The 17,918-nt window shown below is 40.4% G+C and overlaps 2 protein-coding genes across 11 annotated transcripts in view; one reads left to right on the top strand and one right to left on the bottom strand.

The window, feature by feature from the left end:
• Positions 1–6,135: 6,135 nt before the first annotated feature.
• On the bottom strand, positions 6,136–10,860 carry RPL34 (ribosomal protein L34). Of its 3 annotated transcripts, none has more exons than XM_019025561.3 (5): positions 10,759–10,860; positions 9,331–9,404; positions 9,151–9,250; positions 8,737–8,840; positions 6,136–6,266 (listed from the first exon to the last, which is right to left on the bottom strand). In XM_019025561.3, exons 2-5 carry the CDS (start codon positions 9,393–9,395, stop codon positions 6,182–6,184), a joined length of 354 nt encoding a protein of 117 aa, XP_018881106.1. In that variant the 5' UTR covers positions 9,396–9,404; positions 10,759–10,860; the 3' UTR covers positions 6,136–6,181. The 3 variants fall into 3 exon arrangements, with proteins under 3 accessions (XP_018881106.1, XP_018881107.1, XP_055241694.1); XM_019025562.3 differs by having other exon boundaries at positions 10,647–10,784; XM_055385719.2 differs by having other exon boundaries at positions 10,414–10,777.
• The window catches only part of LOC101143334 (uncharacterized), an 80,204-nt gene continuing 73,108 nt past the window's right edge, over positions 10,823–17,918 (top strand). For 4 of the 8 annotated variants that reach the window (XR_010133453.1, XR_002005658.3, XR_008679421.2 and 1 more), the window contains exon 1: positions 10,922–11,051. Coding sequence is in view for 1 of the 8 variants with exons in the window: in XM_019025559.3 (XP_018881104.2) it covers positions 10,861–11,051 (191 nt within the window). In the remaining 7 variants the exon portion in view is untranslated. Of the gene's footprint in view, positions 11,052–13,986; positions 16,470–16,497; positions 16,619–17,918 lie in introns of those variants that run through there. The other 4 variants (XR_002005657.3, XR_008679420.2, XM_019025559.3 and 1 more) reach the window with 4 other exon arrangements.

Genomic DNA, 17,918 nt, shown 5'->3' with positions numbered 1-17,918 from the left:
GTAAATGTTTGGCAAAAATACTTACATAATCCTTCAGGTTAACCAGAAACATTTAAGATTTATTAAAAATCATTGAATAGCTAATATTTTGGAAACCCAAAAGCATCTTTTTATCCAGAATTATTGCGGATCTTATCCTTTAATTTAGAAAATGTTAGGGACTGAATGTTTGCATCCCCCTCAAAATTTATATGTTAAAGTCCTAACTTCCAATGGGATGGTGAGGCTCTGGGGAGGTATATATTATTAGATTTTGAGGATGGAGCCCTGATGACGAGATAAGTGCCCTTCTAAGAAAAGACATGAGATGTGGAGGTGATCTCTCCACCACATGTGGATACAGCAAGGAGATGGCCATCTGCAAACAGGAAGAGACATGGAATCTGCCAGTGCCTTGATCTTGGACTTAGCTTCCAGAACAGTGAGAAATAAATGTTGTTCAAGCCACTCAGTCTGTGGTAGTTACAGTAGCATGAACTAGCTGAGATAGAAATGAGATTCATAAGGACAGTGTTAACTTCTTTTCTTTTTTTTTTTTTTTTGAGACGGAGTCTCGCTCTGTAGCCCAGGCTGGAGTGCAGTGGCGCAATCTCGGCTCATGGCAAGCTCCACCTCCCAGGTTCACGCCATTCTTCTGCCTCAGTCTCCGGGTAGCTGTGACTACAGGTGCCCGCCACCATGCCCGGCTAATTTTTTGTATTTTTAGTAGAGATGGGGTTTCACCGTGTTAGCTAGGATGGTCTCCATCTCCTGACCTAATGATCCACCCACCTTGGCCTCCCAAAGTGCTGGGATTACAGGTGTGAGCCACCGTGTCCAGCCAGATAGTGTTAGCTTTTCTACTCCTGGTTTAGAATAGTGTTTACCACATCTAGTTTTTAAGAAGATGGAACTTTCCCCTTTGCAAGATTTTTAATTCTTTTCCCTTCCATTCATACAGAGAACTGGTCACACAGAGAACTGGATTCAATAAAAGGCTCGTTTTGGATTTTATAAAATCAAACCCTAAACTCCTTACAGAACCGAAGTATTAATAAGTACTTATAACAACAATCAAGTCATTATCAAACATGTACCAGATATATATCAGAGGTCCTGGTACCAAGAGCATACTATATTAGTGATCATATACTGTAACTTGAGTAGTATCTAGGGATGTGCTGGTAGTATTTAACCTCCAGCTCTCTGGGGGAAAACAGGATTTTGCAGCATTTGCTGAGGTGTAAATACTCTCACCATAACAATCTCAAGGTGCCAAGCAGACGTCACTGGATGCAAAGCTGGAAAGAGATGCACACAACTGGCTCTCACAAGCTGAGGTGAGGTAGCTCCAGCACACCAACTTTTTCTATTGGACCTAATAATGGCAGAATAATTATTACCGGCAATAAATAATATACTTTAGGGAAAAATCATAACATTCAGAACTGCTTCACAATCTTATTCTGTGAGGATTATATGTGATTTTAGTTGGTTTGATAAGATGCATAGTTTACAGTGAAAGTTGGACATAGCCCTGACTATCAAAATTCTGGAAGCCCAACCTCTTAATCATTGGGGTAAAGATTATAGGATGTTATTAAGTTGCTAAAACAAACTTGATTTGCTTACTTAAACATTTGGAGATTTTATATTTTTAAGGGTAAAAGAACCCTTTCAACCTTCTAACAGAATTTATAAGCGATTCAACGGAAGGAGAAATATTAGACTTTAAAAAGAAAACCACTGACTACATTCACATGTCTTTTTAGGAACCTGTCAAGAATACTTTGTCACACACATAGAACTGGATTCAATAAGAGCTTCATTTTGTTTACAAAAATCAAAACCCAGAAGAGTTATAGAACCCATTTGGGTCACTTGGACAGAGTCGTTACTATGTTCACACCAGTCAATGCTCTTTGTCTTCTAAATACTAAACTTCAACACCAGCTTGTGAATATTAAAAAACAATTCAGCATAAGTGAAATAATCAGATATATAAGAAGGCTCATGTTTTAAAACAGAGAAAAACTGGAAATAGCCCAAATGTTCAAAATAAAGGGAATGTCTACATTATAGCATGTAAATTTGATACTGCAGGCAACTACTAAAATATTCTTTGAAAAGAAATATCACAGGGGTTATGTGGGAGAAAAAAAGAGTTAAAAGTTTATATATGCAGTGGGCTTCCAGTTTTGACTTAAAATGTCTATTTTATTCATGGAAAACAAGATGGGAGGAAAAACATTCAACTATTAAAAATGACTGAGTAGTGGCCCGGCATGGTGGCTCAAGCCTGTCATCCCAACACTTTAGCAGGCCGAGGCGGGCGGACGTTCTGAGGTCAGGAGTTCGAGACCAGCCTGGCCAACATGGCGAACCCCTGTCTCTACTAAAAATACAAAAATTAGCCAGATGTGGTGGCAGGCACCTGTAATCCCAGCTACTCAGGAGGCTGAGGCAGAATGACTTAAACCCATTCTGGTTTAACCCTCCAGAGGTGGAGGTTGCAGTAAGCTGAGATCGCGTCACTGCACTCCAGCCTGGGTGATAGAGCGAGACTCTGTCTCCAAAATAATAATAATAAGTAGTGAAATTGAGGTTTTTCATCATTCTATTTTTCCAAACTTTCCAAATAGTCTACAAAGATGTTTGTTAAGTAAAACCATTTAACATACAAAGAATTCTTGGAAAAGAATGTACACCTCAATTCTTTAACTTCCTTACACTTCTCAAAGTTCACCCATTTCATATTTTGCTGAAACTTGCTAGTCCCCACCAGCTAGAGCCTGTGTCCAGTCATGTTTTTCTACCTAACTTGGAGCAGCAAGGAGAGGGAGGAGCCTCCTTCCACCAGCAAGAACTCAGGCTGGGGTGGCAAATAGGCTTTCTCTTCCACAGCAATTTTTCAGAAATTACATCTCAAACCTTTCAAAAACTGGACTGGCCTACACAGCAGCCAATTAGTTTAAGTTTTAAGCCACATTATTGTCTGAGTATATTATTAAAAGTGCCAATTTTTAGATTGTTATATCAAATACAATAAAACACAGTGACAGAACTGCTTGGTGCAGTATATATAAGCCTAAATCATGAGAAAGTGATGTAAATCTGCCTTAGAATTCAAGCTTTTCAATTCTATCCCCGTTTTATAATATTTTCAATACTGTGATTAAACATTATACAAGATAATTCTATTATCCTGGTTGCTTAACAATCTTTGGGATTGGCAGGTGTTTGGAGAAAGCTAATGTATCTCAATCGTTTGAGACTATGAATGTTGACAACAGGGATCCCAGCTATCATTGATTATGCTAGCATTTATCAGGGTGCCTGGTCATTACACTTAGTCACTAACACAGCTGCAAAAATCCTACCAACAATACAAATGGCTCTGGGTTTTCTATAACCTGTGTCTGTTCTCTCATCAGTAAAATGGGAATAAAGCTGTTGGAGTTGCTGGGAGGACTAAAACAAATTTGGTGGAGTCAGGCACACAGCCAATCAAGTGTACTGTGGTTAAAATGAAATTCTTTTTTTTTTTTTTTTTTTTTTGAGGAGTCTCACTGTCACTCAGGCTGGAGTGCAGTGGCGCAATCTCGGCTCACTTCAACCTCTGCCTCACAGGTTCAAGCGATTCTTCTGCCTCATTCTCCTGATAGCTGGGATTACAGGTGCATGCCACCACTTCTGACTAATTTTTGTTATTTTTTAGTAGAGACAGGGTTTCACCATATTGGTCAGGCTGGTCTCGAACTCCTGACCTCCGGTGATCCACCCGCCTCAGCCTCCCAAAGTGCTGGGATTACAGGCGTGAGCCACCATGCCTGGTGGTTAAATTCTTAAAAGGGAGTTCAACTGCCAGCTTTGCCACTTACTAGTTCTGTGACTCCTCTTCTGCAAAATGCTAATTAAAAATTTTTTATACCAAGAACAAGTTAACTGGCAGTGGGGTACAGTAAAGGTGTTATGAGATCCCATTTTTTTTGCCTTTTACCTTAAGGGGTATTCTTATTTTTTAATTATTTTTTAGGCAGGGTCTTGCCAAGCTGCCCAGGGTGGTCTCCAACTCCTGTCCTCAAGTGATCCTCCCGCCTCAGCATCCCAAGTGTTGAGACTGGGACTACAGGGGTGAGCCACTGAGTCTGGCCTAAGAAAAGGTGTTTTTTTTTTTTTTTGAGACCGAGTCTTGCTCTGTTGCACAGGCAAGAGTGCAGTGGCGCAATCTTGGCTCACTGCAACCTCCACCTCCCGGGTTCAAGCAATCCTCTTGCCTCAGCCTCCCGAGTAACTGGGATTACAGATGCATACCACCACGCACAGCTAGTTTTTTGTATTTTTAGTACAGACGGGGTTTCACCACGCTAGACAGGATGGTCTCGATCTCCTGACCTCATGATCCTCCCGCCTCGGCCTCCCAAAGTACTGGGATTACAGGCATGAACCATGGCGTCCAGCCAGAAAAACATGTTCTTATGTATAGCTAAGCGGTAACTCTCCTCTGCTTAAGTAGTTACATCATGCCAGTTAGTAGGTAAATTTTCCTCAACTGAGGAAAATAGTCAAAATTTACTGAACTACCCAGGTACTTTCAGCTTCTGCATTCCATGATGGCTCAAGGTCTCTGCTCTCTACTCAGATTGGAATAAAGCTTGTTATGGCTTTAAGAGATGGTGTTGGCCGGGTGCAGGGGCTCACGCCTGTAATCTCAGCACTTTGGGAGGCCAAGGTGGGCGGATCACTTGAGATCAAGAGTTCAAGATGAACCTGGCCAATATGGCAAAACCCCATCTCTACTAAAAATACAAAAATTAGACGGGTGTGGTGGTGGGCACCTGTAATCCTCAGGAGGCTGAGGCAGAATTGCTTGAACCCAGGAGGTGGAGGTTGCAGTGAGCCGAAATCGAGCCAGTATGCTCTAGCCTGGGCAAGAGCAAGGCTCCATTTCAAAAAAAAAAAAAAAAAGGTTGTCAGCCAACAGGTTGGGCAGAAGAATGGCTCATGCCTGTAATCCTGGCACTCTGGGAGGCTGAGGCAGGCAGACTGCTTGAGCCCAGGAGTTTTGAGATCAGCCTAGGAACATGGTGAAACTGTTTCTAAAAAAACCAAAAATGAGCCAGGCATGGTGGTGCCTACTTGTAGTCCCACCTACTCGGGAGGCTGAGGCAGAGAATCACTTGAGTCCAGGAGGTGGAGGTTGCAGCAAGCCAAGACTGCACTCCAGGCTGGGCAGCAGGAGTGAAACCTTGTCTGAGCTGGCAGAAACACTACATAGTTCCCAAGAAAAATGAGGTCTGTATTTTAACATTCTGGCCTGGATAATAAATCCAATGTAGACCAGAAACTATACCCTTGACCCAAGGTTTCATATATAGTAGCTCACTCATTTGTTAAATAAGGAGTTCTGAGCTCTCCAAGATACCATTTTTGAACTGAAGTGACCTAAAAGAACAGAGGGTTTAAAAACAATCTTAAAAAGGTTCCATTCCAAGGAACTAGAATACCAAGGTTTCTATCCTGTGAAACTTGCTGACGTAAAGGAGATACCATAATAAGGATCAAAGGGATATTAAAGTTTCAGATAGAAGGGCCATTCCTCCCAAACCACCCTGAAGTCTCAGCCCACAAAGAGAAGAACATTATGCTCCAATGCAGCGGTAGAGCTGTCACCAAAAAAATTCTCGCCATCAGTGACCACCAACTGTTTCTTCAGAAAAAGTAACCCACTGGCTGGGTGCTGTGGCTCGCACCTTAACACCAGCACTTTGGGAGGCCGAGGTGGGCAGATCACCTGAGGTCGTGAATTTGAGACCAGCCTGACCAACATGGAGAAACCTCGTCTCTACTAAAATATACAAAATTAGCCAGGCATGGTGGCACATGCCTGTAATCCCAGCTACTTGGGAGGCTGAGGCAGGAGAATCACTTGAACCTGGAAGGCAGAGGGTGCGGTGAGCCGAGATCCTGCCATTGTACTCCAGCCTAGGCAACAAGAGAGAAACTCCGTCTCAAAAAAACCAAACCAAACCAAAAACAAACAACAAACAAAACAAGAAAAAGTAATCTGCTAAAAACTACAGGGTCCCCAAATACCATACAGCAACAAAATCTGTATACTAACACATCACAACAGAAAAAAAAAAAAGTCATACATACAGCAAGTCTTTTCATTTTTATTACTCAAAAAAGTTTCATTTTTTTATTTAGCTTTCTGACTCTGTGCTTGTGCCTTCAAGACTTTCACAACGATTTTCTGCTCCTCGATAAGGAAAGCACGCTTGATCCTAGAAAGGAAAATACCAAATTAATCATTTCTTTAAAATGAACTTCATTTTTTATTTAGCACAGAGAAGGCAAACATGGTAAAGAACTAAGCAAAGCAATCAGGGAACCCAGGAAACTACAGGATACACAAATATAGAGTAAAACTTAAAAGGTGAATGAAATTCATTTAAAGCAGGATAATCCTTCAATTTCATGCCAGTAGTTATCTGTCCTCCTTCTGAGTCAAGATAAACTATAAAGTCATCCCCACAGGAGACCACTTATGAGAGCTCTAATTTATTGTTAGGATCCAGGAATAGTGGTATTTCTTGATTTGCAAAATGTCTTAGAATATTTTAACCATATTTTTGAAAATTCCCAGTAAAAAACAACACAGAAGGGGCTATGTGTTAAGAACTAAAATTAAAAGGTAAAGGGATATTAGCAAGAGACACCTCACCAAGAGCAAGGATTTTAGAACCTGTTTACGGCCAACTCCACCACACACTAGCTGCACACTGGACAAGTTACCTTCTCTATATTAAGGCACAAAATAGTTTCACACCTATTTAACAGGGAGTTTATGAGGATTAAATTTGGAAAGATTTTCCAGACTTTGAGCCTCCATCTAGGAGTGCATTTTATGGATCACTATCATTACAGGGTTGCACAGGACCTAGCAAAAAGCAGGTCTTCCTAGCATTTGTTAAATCAGAGTTACCACCAGAGTTTAAAGCACTCCTCTTGCTTCAACTTAAACCTTCCCCCACCCCATTTCCCATTGGTAAACCTGGTTATCAAACCCTACCCTCAAAACTCTGGGTTTTCTAATTTCTTCAAATCTCCCCCATGTGATCCTATCAGAGACACATACAACTGAATCACTTAAAAATTCCCTTAACTTACTCAAAGCACAGACCACATGCAGACCTGCTCAGCATCACAGCTAACAATGCTAATTTCTAGGCTATCCTGTAAACCTAAATTCAAATCTTCAGGAGATAAGGCCCGAGAATTTGTATTTTTAATAAATGTGCCCATCTGATTTTGTGTTCAGCAAAGTTTTAGAACCAAAGACTGGGGAAAAAAAGCCAAACTTCTTCAGCTTAAAACTCATGACTTATCTCCAATGTACACTTCCATTTCTCACCCACAACGTGCCAGATCAGTCTGTACTTTCCTTGCCTGGAATGCCCTTTCTGCCTTTTGTCCAGAATTTGCCCATCATTTAGGTTCCAACTCAAATGCCATTCCTAGTTATTTGCAAGTAATTTCTCCTTTAAACTTCAATCATAGTTAAGCTTTGCTGTATATCACAGAAGCTATATTTATCCCCTATTTGTATTAATGTAGTATCTCCTACTGTTCTCTTATAAACTACCTCCTAAAATGCAGAATGAAGCCTGCATTTGGTGTCAAAAGATTTGGTTTAAAAACTCAGCTAGGACTGGGTACGGTGGCTTACACCTGTATTCCCAGCACTTTGGGAGGCCGAGGCTGACAGATCACGAGGTCAGATCGAGACGATCCTGGCTAACACAGTGAAACCTTGTCTCTACTAAAAATACAAAAAATCAGTCAAGTGTGGTGGCATGTGCCTGTAGTCCCAGCTATTCGGGAGGCTGAGGCAGGAGAATTGCTTGAACCCGGGAGGTGGAGGTTACAGTGAGCCAAGATCACACCACTGGACTCCAGCCTGGGCTACAGAGCGAGACTCCATCTCAAAATCAATCAATCAATAAAAGAATTAAGCTAATCTACCTTTTATTCTGTAAAGCCCCTCATAATCTGGCTTTTCTTTCTTTCCCTTTTTTTTTTGAGACAGAGTTTCGCTCTTGTTGCCCAGGCTGGAGTGCAATGGCGCAATCGCAGCTCACCACAACCTCTGCCTCCCAGCTTCCAGCAATTCTCCTGCCTCAGTCTCTGAGTAGCTGGGATCACATGCATGCACCACCACGCCCAGCTACCTTTTTGTATTTTTAGTAGAGACGGCGTTTCTCCATGTTGGTCAGCCTGGTCTCAAACTCCCAACCTCAGGTATCTGCCTGCCTCCGCCTCCCAAAGTGTTGGGATTTCAGGCATAAGCCACCGCACCTGGCCATAATCTGGCTTTTCTACCTTTGTTGTCCATCATCTCCTGCAACCCTATGCTCCAGGCACATGAGAATACACAACTCTTCTGTTCCTACACTTTTAACACCTTCCACACTCCATCTATCTTTGTCCAAACCACTAACAGAGACTTTCTTACCCACCTCCTGAACAAAACCAAGTTACTTTTAATCTCCACATCTAGCATAAATATGCCCCCAAATTATTACTTTGAATATCATTTCCTGCTTTGTGCAGCATCAATTATCCATAGTAAAGAAAGGGTTCTAAAGCATGCAACTGGTTTAAAATGAGTTGCTTCACCATTGTACTGATCAGCAGACAGTATAACACACACAATAATTTGCTAAAGAAAGCCCATTTAAGCATTTAACTTACCTGTCACGAACACATTTAGCACACATGGAACCACCATAGGCCCTGCTGACATGTTTCTTTGTTTTGGACAATCTCATAAGAACTTTAGGTCTTACAGCACGAACCTGCATAAGAAAAATATTAAGATTTTTGTGATGCTTTAACAGAAATTTTCCTAAATTTTGTTAAGTGTTAAGGGCAAGTTTAAAGTAGGTTTCAAAGGGAAATGGTGTACCGACTTATCTGAAAGGCATTTCACTGCATTTCTCAGATTGGTTTAAAAAGTCTATGTTCGTGGCAGATTTGGCTCATGAATGTTTACTAATTCTGAACCCTCTTAGTGGTAACCTCTCCTTGATTCATTCCATCGTCAAGGGATGAAAGCTCAGTAAGTTCAAGACTTGTTAGGCTGCACACAGTAAAAGGTACACTTACCCCTCGAAGTCTGCCTGGGCACACACCACATGCAGATTTTGGTGCTTTCCCAACCTTCTTGGTATAAAGGTAAACAATTCTATTACCAGGGGTTCGGGACCTAGAAAGTGAAACAGTCAATAGGTCAGCATTTTGTAGAGTAAATGACAACATATACTTAAAATTTTTAGAAATACTTACAGCCTAGTTTTGTTAGAGGCTGTATTGTAGGAAAGCCTACGTCGGTATGTCAAACGCTGGACCATTCTGAGTGCCTAAATTAAGAATAGAGTAACATCAAATCTTTCCATTGTAAAAGTAAATAAAATCTCAAAACAGTATCATGTGGTCTATTTCATTCACATACATATCCTTGTATATAACACCCTTAAATTAAGATGTATTATTCCACATTTTAAAACTACTTGTATTTAAAGGTGACTGATAAACAAGAGGCCAAGAATGTTAGCTTTCCTGATGATAATCAAACGTTGGCACTTCCTTAACGTTCTGATGACCAGGCTCCTTACTCAGAGTCTGATTTTGTTTGGAGTGGTGTCCAGAAAAGTGCCACGAGCCCAGTTGGAGAAACACCGCTTTAAACAAAGAGCACAAAAAGTGAGCTCTTAAGTCGAATCCTTAGCTATGCCATTTATTGGGAATATAAAGGGCAAGGAGCTAGCCTCCTTATCTCTAAAATGGGAATTCTGTCTACTTTATACAGCTGTCATTAGGATTAAACGACGTGAGCTATCCGTCCCAACACAATGCCTGGCACATATCAGGGTTCAATGTCTTGCCCTAAAGCACCACCTGCGTAAAGGCATACCCTCTAATACTAATTTTGATATTACACAAGTTTCTTTGGGTTATGGCACCTGCTTTCTTCCCACTTCTGGAAACATCGTGATGTTATTTAGCAAATCGGTTATACAGATATGCATATGAGCAACTTCGTTAAGGGAACTACCCAACGTAAAACATAATCAATACTTGAACTAATTTAATCTTCCCATTCCACCCCTTGTAACCACCTCATTTGTTGTCACAAGCCTCTCACTAAAATTAAACTAAAACAGAATTACCAGACACCAAAACTTGACACGTAAAACCAGTGCGAGTGATTTATGAAGCCATTATTCTGTTTGCATCTCCAAAAGCAAGACAGAAACTTCTAACACATTTTTCTCTTCCTTGACATGGGCCTTGGACGCAGAAGCCAAATAGCGAAACCACCACCCGAACTCGCCGGTCCCTGCCCTCCCAAAGACTAAGGACACGTACAGGCGTGCTGTGAAAACGTGGGTGTAAAATATGAAAACGTTTGGCGATTTTCCAGTCTCAAACCGCCAAACCACAACTCGTTAGTCTCCAAACGCTACACTTGGAATGCAGCAAAGTCCCGGATGGTGAGCTCTGGCTACTCAAGGCTTTGGAGGTGCCACCAGGAACAAGGGATTTCCAAAGATCAAAGTAAGGAACTTCCTCACCACCAACCTCCCTGTCGTGCCCCTTACCCCTACGCCAGCTCAAAGGACTGCTCCTGAGAGCTCTAGGCTTCCTCAGCTCCTCGGATGGCAGCCGATTGGGAAGGAAATAAAGACAGGGAAAAGAGAACAACCTCCATACCTGCAGACAACGTCCCCGGAAGAGGAAGAAAAAAGCCTTTGCGAGTTCAAAGGTCAAATAGAATTGCGCAGGACAGGACGTTGCGTCAGAGAGAGCGTATCCATGTTGTACGGAAGCCGACGCACCTCTCCGACGTGGGCGGAGATGCAGGGAACCACCACGTTGTACGGCAACCAACGTGCCGCACCTCTGTGGGCGGGGATTCACACTAGCTGTGTGTGTCAAGGCCACGCAGAAATCTGTTGGAAATCGCTGTGGAAACAAACGCAAATGAAAAGCCGCAAAGAGCAAAGGTGGGACAAAATCAACTTCTTTCGTTGTCATGGACACTGCACTTTTAATCTAAAGGGCGCCAGCTCTGGCGTTAGACCTGGGTTTAAATCCCAACTCTTGACATTTATGGTTAAGGGACCTTCAAGGACCAGGGACCTTCAAGAACCTTCCCTTCTTCAACCTTCCCTTCTCTTTCCTTGTCATTTATTCAGAGCACAAGCTTTACAAACAAATTGGGATTTTAATCCAGTGTCTGCTAATTATTAGCTATGTTACTTTGAGCAAGCCCTTAAATCTCTAAAAGGAAGATATTAGGAACTACCGTGCCGTGTTATGTCATGATCAAAGGCATTATGAAGTTAAAGCACTTAGTACAGGGTCTTATAGAGAGGAAGTGCTCAGTAAATGGTTGCTAATCTTATGATTATGTACAAAGAACTACTTGAGGCTTTTCATGGGTGGTAAAGTTTAACCTTTAAAACAGTATGTAAAATTTTACATTAAGTGCGCGTATGTATTTTTCTGAGAAGAGGGTCCCTGGCTTTCATCACCTTGTCAAAGGGATTCATGACCTCTAAAAAAGTAAAGAACTCTTTGCCTGGGCTGTAAAAGACAATTCTAAAAGGGGCCTTTAAGTTTTTAATCTTAGATTAGGCTCCCTGGAAACACACCTCGAAGAGACTTGAGTGTTGGTTTATGGGGAGCGCTCTTAGAATGCACCTCCAGGAAGCTGAGAAAGGCGGGGTCAGGTGATCCACAACGTGGTTGCTGTGAGGCAGCTGCATTGCCCCAGAAGAGAGGATTTGGATAGGATATCCCAGTACCCACTCAGCTTTCCTTCTAGTATTTCTAATCCATCTAGCAAACCAAGAAAGCAGGCAAGTGACTGAGGGCATGTAGTCTGTCTTCAACTGTGAGGCCTGTTAATTCTATCAAGCCTCACATCACTGCCATCTTTGTCACAACACCAGATGGAAGGCTCTGGTTATATCCTTCCCTCTGCTCACTCTCAAATAGCTGCTTCTCCCCCGACCTTGTCATCAGCTACTTCCCTCCTTTCCAGTCCTTTGATTTTTGTCCTCTGAAATCCTTTTCGTCTCTGTGCCAGGCATTGAGATGGAAGCTTGCATAGAGAGACAAATGTGGTTTTTGAATAAATGCACTAATGAATGTATTTATTTGCAATATGTTCTCTATATTTTAAGAGAGACTTTGCAGAGCAGAAGAGAACAGGAGATGGGAGCCCTTGGCACACTATGTTGTTGTTTACGTCTCTGTCCGTGCCTTCCCCCACCCCAGTAGATAAGAATAGTGGTCTCATTGTTGTAGTTTTCCCTTAAGGTACTTAACCCAGTTCCATAATACTATTTTTCCCTCTCTTTAAATTTGTATTTGCATTTTTTCTTGATCAGTCTTGAGAGAGATATGGCAATCTTATTAAAAACTTCAAAGACGGCCAGGTACAGTGGCCCATGCCTGTTAATCCTAGCACTTTGGGAGGCTGATACAGAAAGATCACTGAGACCTGTAGTTAAAGATCAGCCTGGGCAACATAGCGAGACGCCCATCTCTACAAATTTTTTTTGTTTTAATTAGCCAGGTGTTGTAGCACACACCTTTAGTCCCACCTACTCAGGAGGCTGAGGCTGGAGGATCACTTGAGCCTAGAAGTTTGAGGCTGCAGTGAACCATGATTGTGCCACCATACTCCAGCCTGGGCAACAGAATGAGATCCTATCTCAATAATAATAATAATAATAATAATAATAATAATAATAAATGTATGAAACTTTGGTATATGACAAAGGTAATATATCAGATTGGTGGGGAAAGATTAGTGACTATTCAGTAAATGAAGCTGGGAAAAATGGTTATACATATGGAAAGAAAAAAATTGTATCCTTAAGTCACTCTACACCGGAAAAAAACCCTTAAATGAGTCAATAATAAGGCTTTAATTTATTAGGAAATATAGGTGACTATCTTATAGACTTTGGAGTAGAAAAGGATTTTTTAAACAAGACACAAAAAGCACAAACTCAGAAAAGACCAATAAATCTGACCACATTACAATTAATAGCTTTTATCAAAAAACCCTTAAATAAAAAAATGTTAAACCTCAAAGTTTCCCAGTCCAAGCCAAAAAAAGTATGATAGGTTCACCTTATTTTAATTTCACAAAAATCTGTAAAATATTTATTAAGTGCACACAGAAATTAATGAACAGAGAACAAAGACAGATTAAAAAAACAAATGAGGTTCTTTAGGCCGGGTGTGGTGGCACATGCCTGTAATCCCAGCACTTTGGGAGGTCAAGGCAGGTGGATCGCTTGAGGCCAGGAGTTCAAGACCAGCCTGGCCAACATGGCGAAACCCCGTCTCTACTAAAAATACAAAAATTATCTGGGCGTGGTGACAGGTGCCTGTAATCCCAGATACTCAGGAGGCTGAGGCACGAGAATCACTTGTGCCTGGGAGGTGGAGGTTGCAGGGAGCCAAGATTGCACCACTGCACTTCCACTGAAGTTGCCAACCTGGGCAACATAGAGAGACCCTGTCTCTAAAAAAAAAATTTTAAGGGATTTTGTACATGTGATTATGATTACTAATCAGTAGACTACAAAGGAAGCCAAAATTAGAAGTGGAATGAAGGAATGTGTTGCAAGACACCAACAGCTTTTGTTATGCTAAAAATAGAATTTATTATTGGCAGTTGTTTTTTCTTGCTTTTCTTGCTTTCAGTACTTTATGCCACTAAGCATAAAATGATCATTTTGGTATGCTCATGGATTCTATGGATCAGGAATTTCTACATGGTATAATGAGAATAGTTTGCCTTTACTATGTAATGATTGGAGCCTCAACTCGGGGGTAACTTGAACAGCTAAGGTGTGCATGGGTTCTCTAGAGAAACAGAACTGATAGGGTATACATTTATTTGTTTATTTATTATAGGAATTGGCTCATGTGATTATGAAGGCAGAGAGGCCCTGCAATCTGCCATCTGCAAGCTGGAAAACCAGGACAGCTGGTGGTATAAGCCCTAGTCTGAGTCCAGAGTCCCAAGAACCAGGAGTGCTGATATTCAAGAACAGAGACCATGAATGTCCCAGCTTAAGCAGAGAGAAAATTCACTCTCCTCCGCATGTTTTTCTATTCAGACCCTCAACAAATTGGATGATAGTCACCTACATTGTGAAGGCAATCTTCTTTACTTAGTGTACTGATTCCAATGCTAATCTTTTCTGAAACCACCTTCACAGACCCACAGAAATAATGTTACCAGCTATCTGGGCATCTCTTAGCCCAGTCAAGTTGACACATGAAATTAATCATCAGGCTGGGCGTGGTGGCTCACACCTGTAATCCCAGTGCTTTGGGAGGCCAGGGTGGACCGATTGCTTGAGTTCAGCCTGGGCAACATGGCAAAACCCCATCTCTACCAAAAATACAAAAAAGTTAGCCAGGTGTGGTGGTGCATACCTGTGGTCTCAGCTACTCAGGAGGCTGAGGTGGGAGGATTACTTGAGCCTGGGAGGCAGAGGTTGCAGTAAGCTGAGATGGCACCACTGCACTCCAACCTGTGTGACAGAGTGAGACCCCATCTGAAAAAAAAAAAAAAAAAGAAATTAATCATCATGGGGTGGGGGTAGAAGGTAGAATTATCTGAACACTTTTTAGTTTAATGCCTGGACTGGGCTGCTTCAAAGGCTGGGCTCTCATATGGAACTGTCAACCAGAGCAACTACATATAGCCTTTCTATAAGGCTTAGAATTCTCACAAATGGCAGTTTGGTTCTGGGAGGTAGGTTCTCAAGAGAAAGCATCTAGGAAAAAAGCATTGTAAGAGAAACAACAGAAGATACATGGCCTTGGAAGTCACATAGCATCACTTCAATCATACTCTATTGGTTAAGGGTGTCACAAACCTAAAAAGATTCAAAGGCAGTAGACATATATCCTCATTCTTTTTTTTTTTTTTTTTTTTTTGAGACAGAGTCTTGCTCTGTTGCCCAGGCTGGTGTGCAGTGGTGCAATCTTGGCTCACTGCAAGCTCTGCCTCCTGGGTTCATACCATTCTCCTGACTAAGCCTCCTGAGTAGCTGGGACTACAGGTGCACACCACCATGCCTGGCTTTTTTTTTTTTTTTTTTAGTACAGATGGGGTTTCACCATGTTAGCCAGGATGGTCTCGATCTCCTGACCTCGTGATCCACCTGCCTTGGCCTCCCAAAGTGCTGGGATTACAGGCGTGAGCCACTGCGCCCGGCCTATATATCCTCATTCTTGATGGAAAGATTATCAGTGATTTTAGGATTATATGTTAAAACCACCATAGTTTCTTTCCCGCTCTTTAATATTTAAACCTTTTTGTTCTTAACATGCTTCTGACCTGTCTCCCAGTCCAGCAATGTCTAATGTGCTGTTAAACCCATCCCTTGAGTTTGTAATTTCAGTTATTACATTTTTCTATTCTAAACTTTCAATTTGTTTCTCTGTTTATGTTTCCCATTCTAGGCTGAAATTTTCAGTCTTGACTTTTTTCTTTGAATGCTTAAACACACTTAGCGTAATTATTTCAATGTTTCATTATCTGGGTTTTCTTAGGATCTGTTTGTACTGTCTGATGTTTCTCTTGGTTTTATGAAAAATTGATTTTAAGTCCTAGATATCTACTCATTTTCTAAGACCACTTTGTTTTAATTCAAGATGCTTTGTATAATAAACGATATAATATCTAGTAAGACTGACCCCTCCCAATGTTGTTCTACTTTTTCAGGGTTTTCTTGACAATTCTTACTGATTATTACATACAAATTTTTAGCATCAACTTGTTTAACTCCAAACAAAAGTTGGCATTTTTATGTGTCAATTTTGTGTATTAGCTTGGGGAGACTTGACATCTTTATGATCCTGAGTCATCTTATCTAAGAACATGGAATATCTGTTTGCTGTGTCCTTAAAGTTTTATCCCTAAAAGCTCTGTACATTTCTTATTAAGTTTATCTCTAGGTGTTTTATCTGTTTTGCTGTTAACATAAGTGGTATACTCTTACCCACTACTCCATTTAATTGTTTTCTTTTAAATTGAAGGCTATGGATTTTTGTTTATTCATGTATGCCCTGCTACCTTACTGAATTATCTTATGATTTGTATTAACTTTTTATTGATTTTATTTTTTTCAGATATTACCTCCTCCTTTCTAATTCTTATACCTATTATTCAATCCCATTGGCTTATATCTCAAATGCAATACTAAATATAAATAGTAGTATAGATTAATGGTATTTTTGTCTTATTCCTGAATGCAGGAAAACATCCATGTTTCTCCACTATGTCATATGTTAAGAAAATAGCCACTGATTACTATTTATTTATTTTTTTTACCATGTCAGGAATGGATATTAATTTATGAATTGCCTTCTTACTATCTATTAAGATGAGAGTTTAAATTTTCTCTTTAGATCAACTAATGTAGTGAATCATATTGGGGGAGAGCGATGGAGCGCCTTTTCTAATTTGCATAAGACATCATGGTTTTCATGTCTCACTGGCTGTTCTTCTGCCTGGAATGCTGTTCCCCAGGTATCTGCATGGCTTGCTCCCATTTCCTTTATGCCTTTGCTCAAGGTCACTTTTGAAATGAGGCCCATCCTAATCATCTCATTTAAATTGTACTTTTTGCTCTCCTCCATTGGCATTGTTAGTTCCTCCCACCAGGTTCTTTTTTTCCTCACACTTACCACTTTCTAACATACTATATATTTATTTATTGTGCTTATTGTGTGTCGTCTGTCTCCACTACAAGTGTACTCTGTCTCCACTACAAGTGTACTCTGTCTCCACTACAAGTATACTCCATGAGGCTAGGAAGTTTGGTCCTTATTTTCTTTTTTCCTTTTTTTGAGTTACATGTTTCCAATACCTAGAGCAGTGCTTGGCAAACAGTAAGCATTCAAAAATATTTTTTAAATGAATGAATAAGTAGAGATTAGCACCTACTAAGGAATTATTCCAGAAGAATATCAAATAATAAAATTTAGTATTCTAGCGAAGGTTGGACTTACAGCTATGGAGATAAAGTAAAGAGATTAAAAGCATTTTCATTGTAGAACTTTTACACGTTTTTCCATTATTGGGCCTCATAGCCTATATTGCACCATGAATCAATGCCTTTTATTAATCTCGTGATTATTTGTGAATGGCCCAATTATAGTCATGTGTTGCTTAATGACAGATACATTCTGAGAAATATGTTAGGTGATTTCGTCTTTGTGTGAACATCATAGAGTGTACTTACACAAACCTAGATGGTAGAGTCTACTGCACACCTAGGCTTTATAGTATAGCCTTCTGCTTCTAGTCTACAAACCTGTACAGTATGTTACTGCAGTGAATAGTGTAGGCAATTGTAACACAATGGTAAGTATTTGTGTATCTAAACATATCTAAACATAGAAAAGGTAGAAGAAAAATACGATATAAAAGATAATGGTACACCTGTATAGGGCACTGACTATAAAGCGAGCTTGCAGGACTGGAAGTTGCTCTGGGTGAGTCAGTGAGTGAGTGGTGAGTGAATGGGAAGGCCTAGGACATTACTATACACTATGGTAGACTTTATAAACACTATACACTTTGTATACACTATATATATATTTATATATAAAAAGATAAATATATATACTCTATATACACACTATATATATGTTTTATATACACTAAATTTATAAAAAGTTTTTTTCTTCAATAATAGACTAACCTTAATAAGCTTACTGTTACTTTTTTACTTTATGAAGTTTAAAAAAAATTTAACTTTTTGACTTTTTGGTAATAACACTTAGCTTAAAACACAAACACGTTGTACAACTTTTGCTACAAAGAG

The sequence above is a fragment of the Gorilla gorilla genome, chromosome 3 (genome assembly GCF_029281585.2).
Source record: "Gorilla gorilla gorilla isolate KB3781 chromosome 3, NHGRI_mGorGor1-v2.1_pri, whole genome shotgun sequence".
Classification (NCBI taxonomy): Eukaryota; Metazoa; Chordata; class Mammalia; order Primates; family Hominidae; genus Gorilla; species Gorilla gorilla.
Note: the sequence above shows the minus strand (reverse complement) of the source record. Positions and strands in the feature narration are given on the sequence as shown.